This window comes from Cyanistes caeruleus, chromosome 6 (genome assembly GCF_971803275.1).
Source record: "Cyanistes caeruleus chromosome 6, bCyaCae1.hap1.1, whole genome shotgun sequence".
In the NCBI taxonomy this organism is placed as follows: domain Eukaryota; kingdom Metazoa; phylum Chordata; class Aves; order Passeriformes; family Paridae; genus Cyanistes; species Cyanistes caeruleus.
In genome coordinates, this window is record NC_141706.1 from 66,287,874 (window position 1) to 66,304,019 (window position 16,146).

A 16,146-nucleotide genomic window follows, 5' to 3' on the forward strand; every position below is an offset into this window, starting at 1 on the left:
CCAGCACAGAAAGTCCTTTTATTTTAAAATTTATTTCAACAGAGTAGTGCTTGGTTACAGTTTAGTGAAGAACAAATAGGTACATTCATTGGCCACAGCTCCTGGGGCAGCAGCTGCTGCCCGCCTGCAAAGCCAGAACACTGTTAAACCATACCAAAAAAACCCCAAAACCAAAACAAAAAAAACCCAAAAGAAAGTTTAATGAAAGGCAACTATGCATTAAAAAAGTCCTTGTAACTTGTCAGCTATAAATGACTTCAGTAAAACACGGGACCGGCCCCGGGAGGAGCGGTCGGTTCGGAATCCACCGGACAAAGGAGTAAAACCCAAACGCTTGGCCAGTCGCTCAGGGGTCCATCAGCAACGAGGCTCACTGCCCTGACCTGCCATCCCAAATAATCCAGGAAGATCGTGCTGTGGGTGTGTGCTTCAGTGCAAGAGGAACAATGAGCCTGTAGCCCTTGGATTTTGTAATTTTTTTTAATTTTTTTTTTAAATTTTTTTTTTTTTTTTTGCACTACACTCCTTTCCCTCCAAAGTAAAACTTAAAGTGCTCCTAGTGCTTTGGAATTTAAGCAAGAACAGGGGCCACGAGTGTCACTTGCTGTCTTTGGAGACTTATGGGAGCAGAAGGAAGGGTGACAGTGCCCGGCCCTTCAGCAGCTTTGCCGTAAGCCAAGCAGGGATTGAGATGGAGCAGCCTGTTCCTGCCAGGAGACAGGGGAGCAGCCAGGGTGGAGCTCTGGGTCAGGGACTCGAGCAAGGGGTGTGCTGAGAGTTGCCACCTTTGCCTTCTCCAAAACAACAAGCAGGACTTGCTGCCTTTTAGGGCCAGCAGGAGTGCAGGAGGTGAGCACAGGGACAGGGTGGGGGCAGTGGGACAAGTGACCCCGAGCTGGGCACAGCCCCAGGGGTGAGGATGCCCCAGGGCTGGGGTTTCTCTCACAGAAAGGGCCCCTCCAGCTCCCAGGCTGTTGTCCCAGCACAGCAGTTGCTGTCCCCCAGTGTCACACCGGGGCTGGAGCAGCACGAGGCAGGTTAAAACCAGCCCCAGGTGGATTTGCCCCACGGTCAGAGCAGCTCCCTCCGTGCACCGGTGCCTTTATCCAAAGCTGCTCTGCTCATCCCCACAGCTGGCTCAGGGACAAGCCAGGAATAACACCAAGCCTCATCTCCAAAGAGCCCAGGCCAGGTCAAACTTGGCTATTTTGGTTAAGGAAAGACAGAGGGACCTGTCCCAGCCTGACCCAGCACTCCCACCCTGTGCACTCCACAGCTCTGGGAGGCCCCAGCTCCACGGGGAGGGCAGAGCAAGGAGCCCAAGGATCAGATCCCTGCGCTTTCTGCCACTTCCCTCTGCAACAGCAACGTTCCACAGGCAGCCCCCTGCACCTCAGTGGGGACCCAGCAGTTCACATTCACTTCAGGTTAAAACTCTTGGTTATCTGCTAAATGCAATTTAATACTGAGGGGGAGGAGGGGAGCCCCACTGTGGGCAAGGAGGAGGGGGAGCAGGGCTGCTCCCAGCACCCAGGGGGTGCAGCAGCCCTGCATTCACACACGTTCCTGCACACACACTCCTGCTGAGCCAGCTCCAGCCTCTCCCTGTCCCTCTGCCACAAGGCCAGCAGGAACACTGACCTCACGCAGGCAGGACAGGGCAGCAGCCAGGTGGGAGCAGCAGGCAGAGCAAGACCCCTCCCGAGCCCCGAGGCCTCACCCAGCCCTGCCAGGTGGGAATATGGCACAGTAAACTCCAGCATCCAGCGCCGGGGGCCCTGCCTGGACAGAGCTCCCCACTCCCAGGGAGGCAGGATGCAGAGTCCTTCGGGGAACACGTCTTTGCAGGAAGACAGTGCCTCTCCCAGCTCTGGATGTGCAATTAAAAGAGTAACTAGAACAGTCTCAGGCCAAGCACAGCCCGAGCAAGATTCGTTCCTTCCAAGTGTGCAGATAAAAGTGCAAATATGCATTTGATGTTTCTTTTCTAGTGAGGAAGCTCTGGTGCATTTAGCTGCCAACATCTTGAAGACCAGACCAAGGGAAAAAAAAAAAGCTTCCAGAGAGTTCAGCTTCACTTTGCTACATGGTACCTTAAAGTCACAGTTCTCTGACTTAACTGCCTGCAGCCCTGGGCTCAGTCCCGCGCGCAGCTGCGGCAGGTAGTGGAATGTTTGTGTCATGAGTTAGATGCTTCAGGGGGAGAGGAGGAAAAGAGGAAAACCAGGTTACAATCCTATACACGAGTGCCACTCTGGGAAGAGAGGGAGCCTCCTCAGTTCTGTGGGGCAGGGTGGGAGCTGTGGTGGTGCTGGTTGGTCTCCGAGCCGCCAGCGGCGCAGAGCAAGGGCGCGCTGTCCGCGGCGCTCCCGCTGTCGGTGCCAGCCAGAGAGCCGTAGAAACCCGAGCACTGAGGAGTGGCCAAGCTGCAGGAGAGACAGAAAACACAGGCTGAGGGGTGGCCAAGCTGAAGGAGAGGCAGAAAAAAACAGGCAAGGAGTTTTTAGGGATGAATAACTTGGCTCCTCCAGACTTCTGCTCCCAGCACTGGTCAGGGTGTTGAAGTTTGGAGGTACGGTATCCCCAGGGAACTTGGCTTTGATGAGACAGCTACAAGGAGAAGAGCACCAGGCCCCACAGCACTGGTCAAGAGGAGCCAGAACCTCTGAAGTGCTCACTGCACCCCTGGGCAGCAAGTGAGGGACTTGGAAGTGAAGTGGAACTGAAGTAAAGTGTTCCAGGCCAGGTTGGACAGGGCTTGGAGCAACCCAGTGCAGTGGGAGGTGTCCCTGCCCACGGCAGGGGGTGGAACTAGATGGTCTTTAAGGTCTCTTCCAGCCCAAACCATTCCATGGTTCCATGATGACAGGGCTGCCAGGATGCCTCAGAGGAGTTTTGATGGGGATACCTGACTGTTCTCCCCCACACCAGTGCTTCTGCAGAGCTTTGTCCAGCTCCCTCCCAGGACTGCACCAGCTCTCACTTCCCAGTGGAGAAACCCCTCTGGAGATCATTTCAGAGCCTCTGAAATGGATCCCAGCCCTCCTGGATGAGGTCTCCTGTCTGCAATCACCACCTGTGAGCACCATCCACATCCACCTCTGTGAGCTGGTCACTTCTCCCCAACAGAAACAGCTCCTTGTGAGCTGCACAAGGGAACAAAAGCTCTGCCAGAGGCTGCCTGCCCCATCTATCTTGCCCAAGCTGCCTCTTCCATCAAAGTTTTTCCTAGGAGGAGAAGCCAGGAGCTCTGTTGCTTCCCCAGAGGGCAGCAGAGCAGCAGCACAACCCTTCCTTACCCTCCTTCCCTGGCCCCGAGCCGTGACAAGTCATCGTCGCTGTCGTAGCGTCTGGGATTGTCAAAGAAATAGGCCCTGGAGCTGTAGCTGTGGCTGTTGACCATCCCAGCTGGAGTCTGCCAAGGAGAAAGGAGTTAGGCCAGAAGCAAAACATTCCCAAAAGTCACCCCAGGCATCCTCCCAGCACAGGGGGGGTCGCTCAGGCCTACCAGGTTCTGGCTCAGTCTCTGAGCACGGAAGAACAGCACCACAAAAGTGGTTGGCACCAGCTCCCAGAGGAACAGGACCACTCCAAACACCACGTACTCCTCGCTGCTCACCTCCACGTGCACCTGTGGGCACAAGGCACAGGGGTCTGTGTCTTCCCAGCCACCCACAGAGCTCCCAAAAGCTGCAACTGGGGGTGCAGAGGAACCTTTCCAAAGGCAGGAGTCCCTAACCCAGCACAGTGACCTTCACCTGGCTGGTTTGGGTGAGCTGGTTCTGCTCAGAGGGTGCTGCCAGGGCACTGGGAGCTCCCTGCCCACACCAGCAACTCTCCCTCACACACAGCCACGCCTGATTAAGCATTGCTGTTCTGCTCTAGTTGAGTTGTCCCTCCTCTCCCTCAAAAGAAGAGTTGGCAGGCTGAAAGGGAAGGGCACAACAGGGAATCCTTCCTGAAGAAGTGGCTGGGGAGAGGAGGACTCAGGTTTGCTGGGTGGAAAGAGCTAGCAGAGCAGAAAGGCAGCTCATGTGGGGGTTCAGCAACCCAGACACCCCCCAGAACCCCCCGGTCACCCTCACATGATGAGGAGTGACTGCATTTCACTTCACCAGCTCTGGATTGGGGGTCAAACACTCACCTTGTCTGAAAGGTTGTCCCAGCCATAGTTGAAAGGACCAGGAACATTGTCTGGAGATATGGCCACAGCTACCAGGTTATAGCAAGCCCTTGAGGAATACAGGAGGGCCACTACAGATCCCACCAGAATAGCCTGGCAGACAGATGTTCCCTAGGACAGCAAGAAATAAAAAGGGTTTCAATACAGAGCTGTGATGTTCTTCCCTGTTCCCTTAAATGCACGAGCAGCTGTGCAGGCAAGAATGACCCAGAACATTTGTATGTTGTTGCTAAAATATTCAGAGCTGGGTAAGAGCTTTCTCATGTGATGAGTTCATTGCAGGAGCCACACAGCCAGAGCTGCCTGGGAGCAGGGAAGGATCTGAGGCACTGGAGTGTCCCTGGCAGGATTTTATCAGCCAGGTCTGAGCTGGGGGTCCAGGGAGATGCTGTTCCACCCCCTGCTCTCCTCTGGGGATCTCCACAAGGACAACAACCAAGCAGCAGCAAAATCAACTTCTGCTTTACAGCCCAGACTCTGCAGAGGTGTTCACCCAGCCCCTGCTGCACCCCAACACTGCACACAGTGTTTGTCTAGGAAAGAAGCTCAAATATTTGGGGTGGCCAGAAAGACCCAGAGCTTGAACCCCAGTAGCTGAAGGGAGCCCACAGGAAAGATGGAGAGAGAGAACATTTACAGTGGCCTGGAGGGCCAGGTCAAGGGAATGGCTTCAGACAAAAGGCAGGGTTAGATGGGATACTGGGAGTAAATTCTTGGTCTTCTCTGGCCCAGGGTGCCCAGAGAAGCTGTGGCTGTCCCTGGTTCCCTGGAAGTGTCCAAGGCCAGGCTGGATGGGGCTTGGAGCAACCTGATCTAGTTAAAGGTAGCCCATGGCAGGGCAGTTCCCATTGGAACTGGATGGGATTTAAAATCCCTTCCAACTCAAACCACTCAGGAATGCAGGGACAAACCAGGTTGTGTTAAATTCACCCTTGAAACCCTTTAATAGCTGCTGGGAGGCACCAAGTCACAGTGAGGGGGGCAAACACCCTCAGCACCTGAGCTGTGTTTTTGTGTTTAAGCGGAGAATCTGCTGGGGAAGATCATCCCACAGGCCTGCTCCACATCCCAGCTCTATTTTCCTAGATTTGGAGCTCAGGACAGTGTCTTGAGAGAGATGCCAACAGACAAGTGACAGCACTGAAGCCCAGCACACATCCTGCTGTCACTGGGAGCTGAGCCTGTGGTGCTCAGGCCAGCACAGTGAGGCACAAAGGCTGCTGAAGCAAATCTCCAGCTCACAAGGACCACAGGACAGGAGCTGGCTGCAGTCCAGCCTCCTTCCCACAGCTCCAACATTCTCACCTTCAGTGTGGAGGCAGCAGCCTCCAGCCCTGCTGCATGGCTCTGAGTTCAGGGCCAGGACAACCTTCTGGGGCACCTGGCTAACATTCCTGCTCATCCCCACCCTGTTTTTGCAGCAATTCCCCCCACACAACACCAGGGGATGCCCCCAAGGCAGGGGAGGGAGGCAGAGACCTTGAGCAGACAGCCAGGGTGAGTATCCAGAGGCTTCCCTGGAGCAGGTTGTACCCAGCCCAGGAGCAGCCTCAGGCTTGTGAGGAGAGGAAGTTCCTCCACTGGGGGAACTGGGTGAGTTAATGAGTGCCCAGAGCCAGTCAGAGCTGGACACCAGGCCCAGGCCAGCAGGGATGTGAGCAGCTTCTCTGCCCCTGCCTCACTGCAGGTCTGGATGTAACCTGCAGCCTCTGGACAGCTGTCAGAGGAGCCAAGCAGGACACCAGACCCAGCCCACAAATCCTGGATTCTGGGAAGCCACCAAAGCCCTCTGCTGCTTAGGGAGACAGACATCTCCTGCAGAAAGCCTCAGCTTCAACTGCCTATGCTCAGGTGCTCTGGTTTTTCCTCCAGATGTTTGCAGGCACTCAAGTGGACACTGAGTGCAGCCTCCTGCTGCACTGCTGGTGGCTTTTCCACTTCCCTATCTTCTGGAAAAGGGGGTGTGTTCATTCCCTTGCCTGTCCTGCTTTGGGACAGGACCTACAGCAACTTCTCCTCCCATTCCAAAATGCTCATCTCATCCAGAACATCTCATCCTACTCAAGCAGAGAGTTCAGCTAAAACTGGATTTCTGGGGGATCCCCTTTGAAGGGAGTCATGACACACCTGCCACAGGTAAAAAACACACAGCAAAAACGGCATCTGCTGCTCTCAGAGAGCCCTCTCATCAAGGCAAACCTGGGATTTCCTGTGCCTGAAAAGCAGAAGCAGCTCATAAATCTATTATGCCAAATCTGCAGACAAAGTATTCCCCTAAAACATGCAGGAAACATCACTCCCACAGCAGGAGAGTGCACTTTGTGCAAGGGGGGAATCCAAGAGCTGCCACCTCCCCACTGGAAGGAGAATTTGAGCAAGAGCAGCTCAGGTGCCACCAGGCCAGTGAGCACACCCAGCTCCAGCTGAGCAGTCCCAGTGGGAATTCCCAAGGAATTTACCCACCTTGGACTCGAGGTAGACGTTGGCTGAAGACATCTTTCCCAGTTTGCACATGCAGCAGGCCAGGGAGATGGCACAGAGGATGAAGAGGCTGTCGTTGACCAGAGCCCGGGCCAGGACCGTCCACCTCAGCTGCTTCTCGGGGACCTCGCCGTGGATCAGCATCGCACAGGTTAAATTCACAACGAGGAACAGGAGGCTGGTGAGGATGGAGCCCAGGTACAACACAACCCTGGAGAGATGGGGAGGGGAACAATGGTCAGGGAGACAAGGGCAGGTTCATTCTGCACGTCCCTCCTGTCTCAGCAGACCCTCCCAGTGCTCTGCTTGCTGGGAAACTCGGGCATTCCTGCAAATTTCAGGGGTTGTCCCGGCAGCCCAAGGCTGCAGAGGATTTGTTGGAGCTGCTCTCATAACACATGAGCAGCGTAAGCAGTCATGAGTTACAAGACTCATCTTCTGACAGTCAGGTTCTTATCTTGCAGATTTTAAGTGTTGCTCCAGCTCTGCATTAACTCCAGTCAATAAGCCATGAGTCATCACAACCACTGCAACTCCTTTATTGAGAGCCACTGGAGCTTGCATTTTCCACCCTGGGTTTCCCTGGGAAGCACCTGGGCTGCTCAAACCTGGGGCTCACCCATTGCTCCAGCCTTGTTCTGCACATCTTCCCTGGGACAGCTCAGAATGATCCTAAGAGTCCACCCAGGGAAATTGGGATGCTCCCCTGAACTTCCCAGTCCTGCTCCAAGGTCCAACTCTGCTCCTTTCTCAGAGCACAGGTATGGAATTAGAGCTCTGCTCAGCTTTTGGGGCCTGACCCTCCCATTCCCAGCCAGTTCCCCTGGGACCAGCTCTGAAGGGAAGGTCAGGACAGCAGCACTTACTTGTACTTGTTGAATTCAGCTGCACATTTCACTTTGAATATGACCTGGAGGAAAGATTTGCACAGGTTATTTTACACGGCCCACAGCTTCCTTTCAACTTTATCAAGAGATGAGCAGGGAACCAGAATCCCACTGGGCATCTCCAAGGACTCTGGATTATTTATTAGCACCAAGTCTTGCTCTGGACCCAAAAGAATGGTACTTTTTTCTTGTACAAGCCCAGCCCAAACACAGGTTCCTAACAACCATAAACATATTTAACATCCCATAAGTGACAAGCACTTTAACACCACGCCTCAAAGCCTTGAAGAAAAGGGAGTTTAGCAGCACTTAAAAGTCATTAAAATCCTTCAGAAATATATCTCCTTTTCCCAATGTTTTGGGCTGTTTTAGGACCTCACCCATGCTGGATTCCCATAGAATCCAGAGGAGTAGGGACAGTTTAGGAAGGTGCAGATACTCCCAAATCACAGCTCAGATTCCTGAATTCACAGGAATTCACAGTGAATTCCTGCTGCAAAGGCACAGGGAAGCAGTGCTCACACTGGTCAGGAGCTGGGTTGTGGCCAGCTCCAGGTCCAGACCCCCTCAGGAAGGATCCCAGGGGTCACATCCAGCCACATGTCCTGATCAGAGACTTCAAAGGAACCTGGGAAGAGGCACAGACACATCCAGAGTGATCCCACCTGTACTTGTGGGATCACTGCACAGGTCTGGAGTTTCTCTTCTCCCACAAGGAGCCTTCCCTGTCAGCAGTGAAGGATCACTCATCCCCTCCCAGGCTGCTTTTATCCTGGTGGGATTCCTTGGCTCCTGCTTCCAAGTCAGCACTGAGGCAGAAATGGCACATGAGCTTCAGGAATCGGGCTGCTGCCAACAGGATTTCCAGAGACATTTCAGGATCTGAGGGTTGTCTGAGGCACTGCAGTGGTTCCAAGCATTTCAAAGGACATTGGACAGCTTCAGTGATTCTCTTCCAAGAGCCACTTCCACTGCCTGGCTCCTCTTCCCGAGGCTGAGGGAGGACGAGCTCAGCTTGTTGGGGAATGAGACACGGTTCTTCAGCACAGGGAGGTATCCAGGCTCAGGAATGTTCTCTGTCCTGGCCCACAGAGGTACAGGAGTGTGGCACAATCCCCTCTGAGCCCTAAAACTCATCTCAGTTACAGGAAACTGGGCCTTGGAAGGGCCACGTGGTGACTCCAAAACAGAACTATCCCTGAATCCTGCCTTGTTTGTCTTGTGGGTGACATTCAGGCACGTCGGGAGTGTCATGGAATCACTGAATCACTGAGGCTGGAAAAGCCCTTCAAGATCATCAAGTCCAACCACTAATCCAGCACCACCACATCCACCACTAAACCATGCCCTCAAGTGCCACATCCCCAAGTTTTTTCAACACTTCCAGGGATGGGAACTCCACCATTGCCCTGAACACCCTGTTCCAACACTTCACCACCCTTCCACTGAAGAATTTTTTCCCCAGCATCCAGTTAGGATCTAAATATTCCCTGGCACAACTGGAGGCTCTTTCCTCTTGTCCTGTCAAAATGGGAATCGGTGACATCCAGCTGGGAAACTCCTGGTTCAGCACCCATTCCAGCAGCATGGAAATCCACTGAGGAATCTGCACTCCTGCTGTGGCTCTGTCTGTAACCTCAGCCTCTGAACAGCTCTGCAGAGTCCCTGGCTGGTATTCCAGCTGGGAATGTCGTGTTCTCAGCAGAGAACAGCCCCTCAGCTGAGCAGGGAAGTGCCCCTGGCTCACAGGAAGATGCTGTTTTAGGCAGGACACTCTTCCCAAACCCTCCCCTGCAGCCCCAGGGATTAAGGCACACAAAGCTGAGTCAGGGTTAAGAGTGCAACAGCAATTTGAGCCTCACGCTTGGCCCGCTGCCACGGAAAGCGGAGGGAGACCACAGCTCCAGCCTTACACTTTTATTAGCCCCTGGACAGTTATTCCTATAACTTCAGGAAGGGAACACACACCCCTGCTTTGGTGCTTTTGGTTATTAAGGCTGATAAGTTATCTGAAGGTTGCTTTTCCTTCCCAGGGACTGGGTCAGGAGGTGCCACCAGCAGTGGGCACAGGGTGTCTCGGGGTTCTTATCCTTGAGACGAGCTCTGAGCCTCCTGCACGGGGCTCTGCTGCTCTCAGAGCCCAAGGACAGCTCAGGCAGAGGGTTCTGCTGTGAAAAATCCAGCACAGGGAGCTCAGGAGCAATCCTGTTCTCCAGAAAACCAGGAAAACAGAGCCCTAATGCACCCCAGCAGGTGCATTAGGCCGAGCTGTGAGCAGCAATCCGTGCAAACCGAACAGTTCCTCCAACTTTGAGCTGAGCCCAGCTCCAGAAGTCAAGCATGAAAACAGGGAACAGAGGTCTCAGCAGAACTGGGAACATTTACTCCTGAACAAGCCCTTTACAGCAGTTTGGAATACTCAGGTGCCTTTCCAAAGCCATGGATCCCTTGAGCACTCCACATCAGCTGAAGGTGAGGCTGAAATGAGCTGCAGACACCAAAGCTCTCCGTGATGCCAGAGGCTTTGGGTTTGTGATGAGTGGATTTACCCCACAGAAGTGATTTCCTTGCTCACATCACAGCCCAGAGAGTCCTAAGGGTGTGTTCAAGAGACACACTCACCCTCAGAAGGTGCACTGGAGGTGTCACAGCTGCTAAGGGAACATAAGTGGCACATCCCAGATCCTACAGATGAATCCAAGGACCACTCCCAGTACCTGCACAAGGCAGGATCTCTACTCTAACAGTGAGGCATTTAGGCTGGACCAAAACCAAGCTGGTCTCAGCAGATCTGAAAGATCCAGGAACTTGTTGTTGTCCACTGCAATCAAATTCTTGTTTGCTTCATAAAGACAACAAGGATTTGGGCTCTGCAGATACAAGACACAACCCTGCCCTGCCCCAGCACAGCTCAGCTGCAGGAGCATCCCCAGCCAGATCCCTTCCCTCACCAGGTGAGATAACAGGAGCACAGCAGAGACTGTTTTGGGATCACACCTTGTACCAAGTGTGCAAGCCCCCGCTTCAATCCACAGAAGAAAAGCTGGAACTCTCCATGAGGATCTCTCACCATCCTCATATTAATATCCAGATCATTCCATGCCATCATCAACACAGGCTGCAATATTGCATGCTCTGTCCTTTCCTAGAATAGCTGGTCCCCAGCAGGGCCACCTGTTCATCTGGGAAACATGGGAATCATCAGCTCTGGGATGGAGCAGTTTGGAGTTTCAGTGATCCCTCACCAGCTGTCCCTCCGAGGCACAGGGCACTGCCAGGTGCCTGCTACACTGGGAAGGTGAAAGAGGGAAATGAAGGATGGAGATTTTCCCAGTTTTCCATCTGAGAAGGTGGGAAGATCCAGGACAGTAAGGACAAACATCTCCCAGGCTGGATGCTCTCCCCATGCCTGTCTCCAGCACAATTAGAGCAGGAAAGGATGAAAGGGGCTGATGGAGCACTTAGAGAAACCCAGGCAGGTGAAGGGCTCTGGCCACACCATCAGCCCCACCAGGCCAGCATTCCTTACTCATCACTGTGCCAGCTGCTGATTCCCAGGACAACCAGGAGTGCCAAGGGCTCAAGAAGGTCTTTAAGATCAAGGTTGTTATGGCTGCATTTCACAGAATCATTTGGGTTGGAGAAGACCTCCAAGGCCATCAGGTCCAAGCTGTGCCCCATCCCCACCTTGTCATAAGCCCAGAGCACTGAGCACCACCTCCAGGGACTCCCTGGATACCTCCAGGGTTGTGGACTCCAAACCTCCCTGGGCAGCTCCTTCCAATGCCTAACAACCCTTTCCAAGGAGAATTTTTCCCTACTATTCCATTTAAACCACCCCTAGCACAGCTTGAGGCCATTTCCTCTTGTCCCCTGGGAGCAGAGCCCTGGCTGCCCCCTCCTGTCAAGGAGTTGTGCAGAGCCACAAGGTCCCTCCTGAACCTCCTTTTCTCCTGGTTAAATATCCTGAACTCTCTCCATGTATTTCCATTTCCACGGTGCTCCTAACAAAGACCTGGGGACAAGCAGGAGTGGCAGACACTTGGGGAAGGTGCCATCATTCAAGCAGCTGGCAGCACAGGAGCTATTCCCAAGGCAAGGCAAAGGAGCATCCAGGGTTGGATACCAGAGCTATTGAGGCAAGACTGGGAGTGGATTTGAGGAATTCTGACCAGATGGGACTGTGAACTCCAGATTCCCAGGAAAAGACTCCTGGTACAAGCTGAAGTAGAAAGGAAGAGATGCTCCCAAGCCAAATGTTCCAGGTGGGAAAAGTATCCCAAGTATCAACATGAGAGCTGGAGAGGACAAGAGCATGGAATGAAAGGACACAAGAATGGCTTCCCACTGCCAGAGGGCAGGGATAGATGGAATATTGGGAAGGAATTCCTGGCTGAGGCCCTGGCACAGGGTGCCCAGAGAAGCTGTGGCTGCCCCTGGATCCCTGGAAGTGTCCAAGACCAGGCTGGAGCAAGCTGGGACAGTGGGAAGTGTCTCTGCCCATGGCAGGGGGTGGAATGAGATGAGCTTTAAGGTCCCTTCCAACCCAAACCATTCTGGGACTCCTATCAAACAGAAATCCACATCCCACACTCATTCTGTCAGGTCTCTGCATCCCCTCAGGAATCTCAGGGGCCAAGATGGGATAGGAAGAGGACAGCCTGTCCCCACGGAAAGGAGGAACACCAGGCAGTTTAGCAAATTTGAATTTCAGCCCTTGAACAGCCTGGAGTGTCAAGTAATACCAGTTCTCCATGGGTATCTGTTTCCTGGAGCTTCTCCCCCTCCACCATTCCATCCTCAGCCTCTACACAGCCTGAGGAGCTCCGTAAATCAAGCCAGATCAGCTCAAATAACAGCACAGGCCATTTTCTTCCCCAGATGCCATTTCTCCAGCATCTCCACAAAGGAGGCTCTGTGCACAGGGACAATGAGCCAGGCCCTCAGCACAGCAGCAGCCCGTGCTTTTAGCCGAGGACATCTCGGATCAGGATGCCACCCCCAGGACAGCAGAAGCTCAGTGTCCTCCCACAGACTGCTGCCAAGTGGCCCTTAAAAACTGGGGATGGATGGGCACATTCTGCTGGAGTCACACCAGTAAACACACCAGTCACCTCTAGATCATGGGAGCCAGAAAAGCTCCAGAGGCTTTCCATTTTTTTCTCCAGATCTCTGGAGCTTCACTGCTGAGATTTCCCAAAAACCCCACGGAGTGATGGACACCCCTCCTGGTTGTTCCAGGGAATTGTCAGGCCCTCCCTGGAGCTGAGCAAGCAGACCCATTTTCATAAGTCACTTTATCCTTCCCCACTCCAGATTCGGAGCTCTTATTTCCTCAGACAGGATTTCCCTTGGCTCTAGGTCTTCAAGGAGAAAAAGTGGGATATATACAGAGTTCACTGAAAAACAGATATCGTGGGAGGAGGAGAAGCCTGGGAATCTATTTGGATTTACTTTAAGAGGACCTTTAAACAAGCCTGCAGAGAGGCAAATCTGCTGTCAAATCCAGTGACCTAGAGGAAAACAGAAATCCAGCCACTCTGTGGAGCAGAGCAGAATCTCTGCCTTTCAAGGGACACAAACCCCTCGTGGCTGGAGCGATCAGGAGGTCAGGCTCCCTCGAGCAGACAAGATGGATTTGTGCACTCTATGCACCATTTGTTATTCCACTGCCACTCCATCAACAACACCTCCGACAGCTTTTGCAACAGGCAGCTCACCCCCAAACCTCCAGGTGTTTATTGGGGGGGGAAAGAGAGGGGGGAAAAGAACCAAAACAGCGGAACAACCCCACTGCTCCAAGTATCACATGAATGTCCTGGGGAAAATGAAATCATAACTCCTGTGGGTGACACATCGGAGCGACGGAGTGATTTCGCTGTGTGCTAGCGTTTCCTTTGTGAGGCTGGGGAACAGCTGAGAGCTGCAGAGCAAAGAAATCCCAACAACAACAACAAAGCTGGAAGGAAAAAGTGGTGACTTGTTTCATAAATAGGCAGCGAACCGGGAGGCAGGCGAGCAGAGGGCTGCTCACGAGAAACTGGAGCAGAAACAAAATATTCAGGAGGAGGATGGGGAGGGGAGAGCCAGGGCTTTAGGAGATAAAGGCAAGTGGAAGGACTAAGAAAAGGAGGCTAAAAATCACGACACGAGTGATGGGGAAACCCAGAAAAGCAGGGACACAGCTCGGTGACAATAACAAGCGGCTCCGCACTGTCCCAGCAGCGATGCTGGTGATGGGAAAGGGCCCCCCTCGGTTGCCCCGGGCTGTTGTGTGAGGGATCTCGGGTTTTTTTTTTGTCTGACAAGCTGCGGAACAACAAGCCCGGCTCGCAGCGGAGCGATGGAGAGAAGGAGGGAGCGCAGCAACAATAGCAGAAGAGGCTCTGGCTGGTGACGTAATGGTTGGCATCACTCCAGGCCAGAGCAGCCCCTGCTGCTGCCACTTTCTGGTCCCCTTTGCAGAAGGGAAATCAATTAAAAAAAAATAAAATATATATGCAAAACAGTCCCTCAAGTGATGCCCCCACACACAAACACCTCGCCGTGGGTCTGGGTTGCAAAGAGGAAAACCTCACCTGGGAGCAGGGCATCTCCCTGCACCCCCCAAATCCCAAATTCAGGGCATGTGCCTGCCCCCCACCCCCCCACGCTGGGGTCTGCAGTCAGGCTACAGCTCTGCACCCCAAATCCCTGATGCTGGGATTCTGGGAACACTTTTAGCTCACACCATCCCCCCCAAATCCCACCCCGCCCCCCAAGCTTGGATTCAGGGCACAATCCCCGTGCTTGTCCCCAAGCCTGGATTCCGGGCACAATCCTTGTGCCTCCCCCGCCGAGTTTAGATTCAGGGCACAACCCCTGCATCCCCCCAGCCTGTCCCGAAGTCTGTAGCGAGGGCTGGATTCAGGACACAATCCCTGCGCTTCTTTCCAAGCCGGGATTCAGGGCACAGCCCTGCATCCCCCCAGGCTGTCCCAAAGCCTCCCCCGAGGGCAGATCCCCCAGGATCGCCTCCCACCCTCAGCGGGATGCTCTCATCCCCATCCCAGCCCAAAGCCTCGGCTCCAGGGCGCTCCAAGTTTGGAGAGCTGGCTGAAGAGGAGCTTCCAGCCCCTGCTGTCCCGCAGGGTGGAGGTTTGGGAAAGGGAATTTTGGAGGGGTTTTTCCCCAAAAGGCAAAACTTACCTCGGCGAAATAGAGGTTGAGGAGGCAGAGGCTGGAGAAGAGGAGGCAGCCGGGCAGGCAGTACAGGAGCCAGTGGGCGAAGGGCTGCTGGAGGCGGAGGGCCTGCAGGGAATTCTGCAGGTAGAAGGAGAACAGGGTGGTCCTGAGGGCTGCCCAGAGCAGGCAGAGGAAGAGGCAGAGCGTGTGGTAACTCAGCCGCCGCTCGCGGTAGTAGAGCAGCAGCCAGAGCTGCAGGTAGGCGAAGAGGAAGAGCGCGGCGTAGAGCGCCGTGTGGAGCACGGTGAGCCCCAGCTCCACGGCGTAGGGCACGGCCGCCCCCTCAGCGAGGGCCATGGGGCAGCGGGAGGCACCGACCCCCTCCCTGCCTTCCCTCAGCCCCGGCTGGACACCCCCATGCAACAAAAGGGAGCGCCCCCCCCCCTTTCCCTTTCCCCCTTCCCCTTCTTCTTCTCCTCCTCCTCCTCCCTCCCGCCCGCCCGGCTGCACCGCCCGCCCGCCCGCCCGCCGCCAAACAACTCCGTGCCGGGGACAGCCGGCTGAGCCCGCTGATTTGAGGGGCGGCGGCGCGCGCTCCCCATTGGCCGCCCTCTGGCCACGCCCCCCGCCGCGCCCACCCGCCGCGCCCACTGGCCGACGGCACCTGTCAATCACCCGCGCGACGCCCCCGCCGCGCCGCCGCTTTGCTTCTTGGGTTGGCGACGCCGCCCGCCCGCCATCCCTCCTTCCCTCCTTCGCTGAGAGGCGGCGAGGGGTGAGAGAGAGGGACGGGATGGGGTGGGATGGGAGAAAGGGATGGGATGGGAGAAAGGGATGAGAAGGGAGAAAGGGATGAGAAGGGAGAAAGGGATGAGAAGGATGAGAGAGGGGAACGAGGGTTGAGAGAGCCGGTGAAGGGGTGAGAGGGGCGCTGAGGGGAGCGCTGAGGGGCTCCCCGGAGGAGCCGGGGGGATCGAGGCAGCCCCAGAGGCAGAGTCAGGCTGCGGGATCATCCCCGCTGCGGCTCAGGCCATGTCCGGGTGTCCCTCACGTCTGTTCCATGCAGGCGGCCATCCCTGTGGATGCAGCGACAGCTTCGCACTGCGAAGAGGTCTCGGCTCCGGGTCGGGGCTCCGAGAGGCCTCGCTCGGCTCAGGGCTCGCCTTCCCCGGCTGGCACAGACCCAGCCGCGCTGCTCTGGCCATCCCGGCTCTCCCAGCCGAGCCGCCGGCCCGAGGGACAGCCGGGGCCCGGGGACGCCTCGGGGCGGGCCAGCACCCCGCTGGGCCAGCACCGCGGAGCGGGGATGAGGACATGGGCCTGAACGCTTGGGACAGCAGGTAGGTGACAGCCCTAAGCCGCTCAGTGATGGGCATCCAGCGCCAGCTGCTTTCCAGGGACTTGACGGGGCTGGTTCCCAAGGACAGGCTG

The 16,146-nt window shown here is 55.1% G+C and overlaps 2 protein-coding genes across 4 annotated transcripts in view; one reads left to right on the forward strand and one right to left on the reverse strand.

The window, feature by feature from the left end:
• Positions 1-16: 16 nt before the first annotated feature.
• Positions 17-15,215, reverse strand: GPR137C (G protein-coupled receptor 137C). The gene is made up of 7 exons (XM_086892304.1): positions 14,740-15,215; positions 7,531-7,574; positions 6,647-6,875; positions 4,145-4,294; positions 3,509-3,631; positions 3,300-3,415; positions 17-2,426 (listed from the first exon to the last, which is right to left on the reverse strand). Exons 1-7 carry the CDS (start codon positions 15,070-15,072, stop codon positions 2,276-2,278), a joined length of 1,146 nt encoding a protein of 381 aa, XP_086748430.1. The 5' UTR covers positions 15,073-15,215; the 3' UTR covers positions 17-2,275.
• Positions 15,216-15,381: 166 nt separating this feature from the next.
• TXNDC16 (thioredoxin domain containing 16) overlaps positions 15,382-16,146 on the forward strand; it is a 36,667-nt gene continuing 35,902 nt past the window's right edge. Inside the window, exons 1-2 of one of the 3 annotated variants that reach the window (XM_086892306.1) lie at positions 15,382-15,490; positions 15,782-16,055. The gene's annotated coding sequence lies outside the window, so the exon portion shown is untranslated. The remainder of the gene's footprint in view (positions 15,491-15,781; positions 16,056-16,146) is intronic. The other 2 variants (XM_086892307.1, XM_086892305.1) reach the window with 2 other exon arrangements.

What these genes read in the sequence shown, in the direction of transcription:
- GPR137C (XM_086892304.1), bottom strand. Translation starts at nt 15,072, where the DNA reads ATGGCCCTCGCTGAGGGGGCGGCCGTGCCCTACGCCGTGGAGCTGGGG. An exon ending in TCAACCTCTATTTCGCCGAG is followed by an intron (nt 7,575 to 14,739) that starts GTAAGTTTTGCC and finishes TCTTTCCTCCAG; the next exon opens with GTCATATTCAAAGTGAAATG. An exon ending in GCTGAATTCAACAAGTACAA is followed by an intron (nt 6,876 to 7,530) that starts GTAAGTGCTGCT and finishes CCATCTCTCCAG; the next exon opens with GGTTGTGTTGTACCTGGGCT.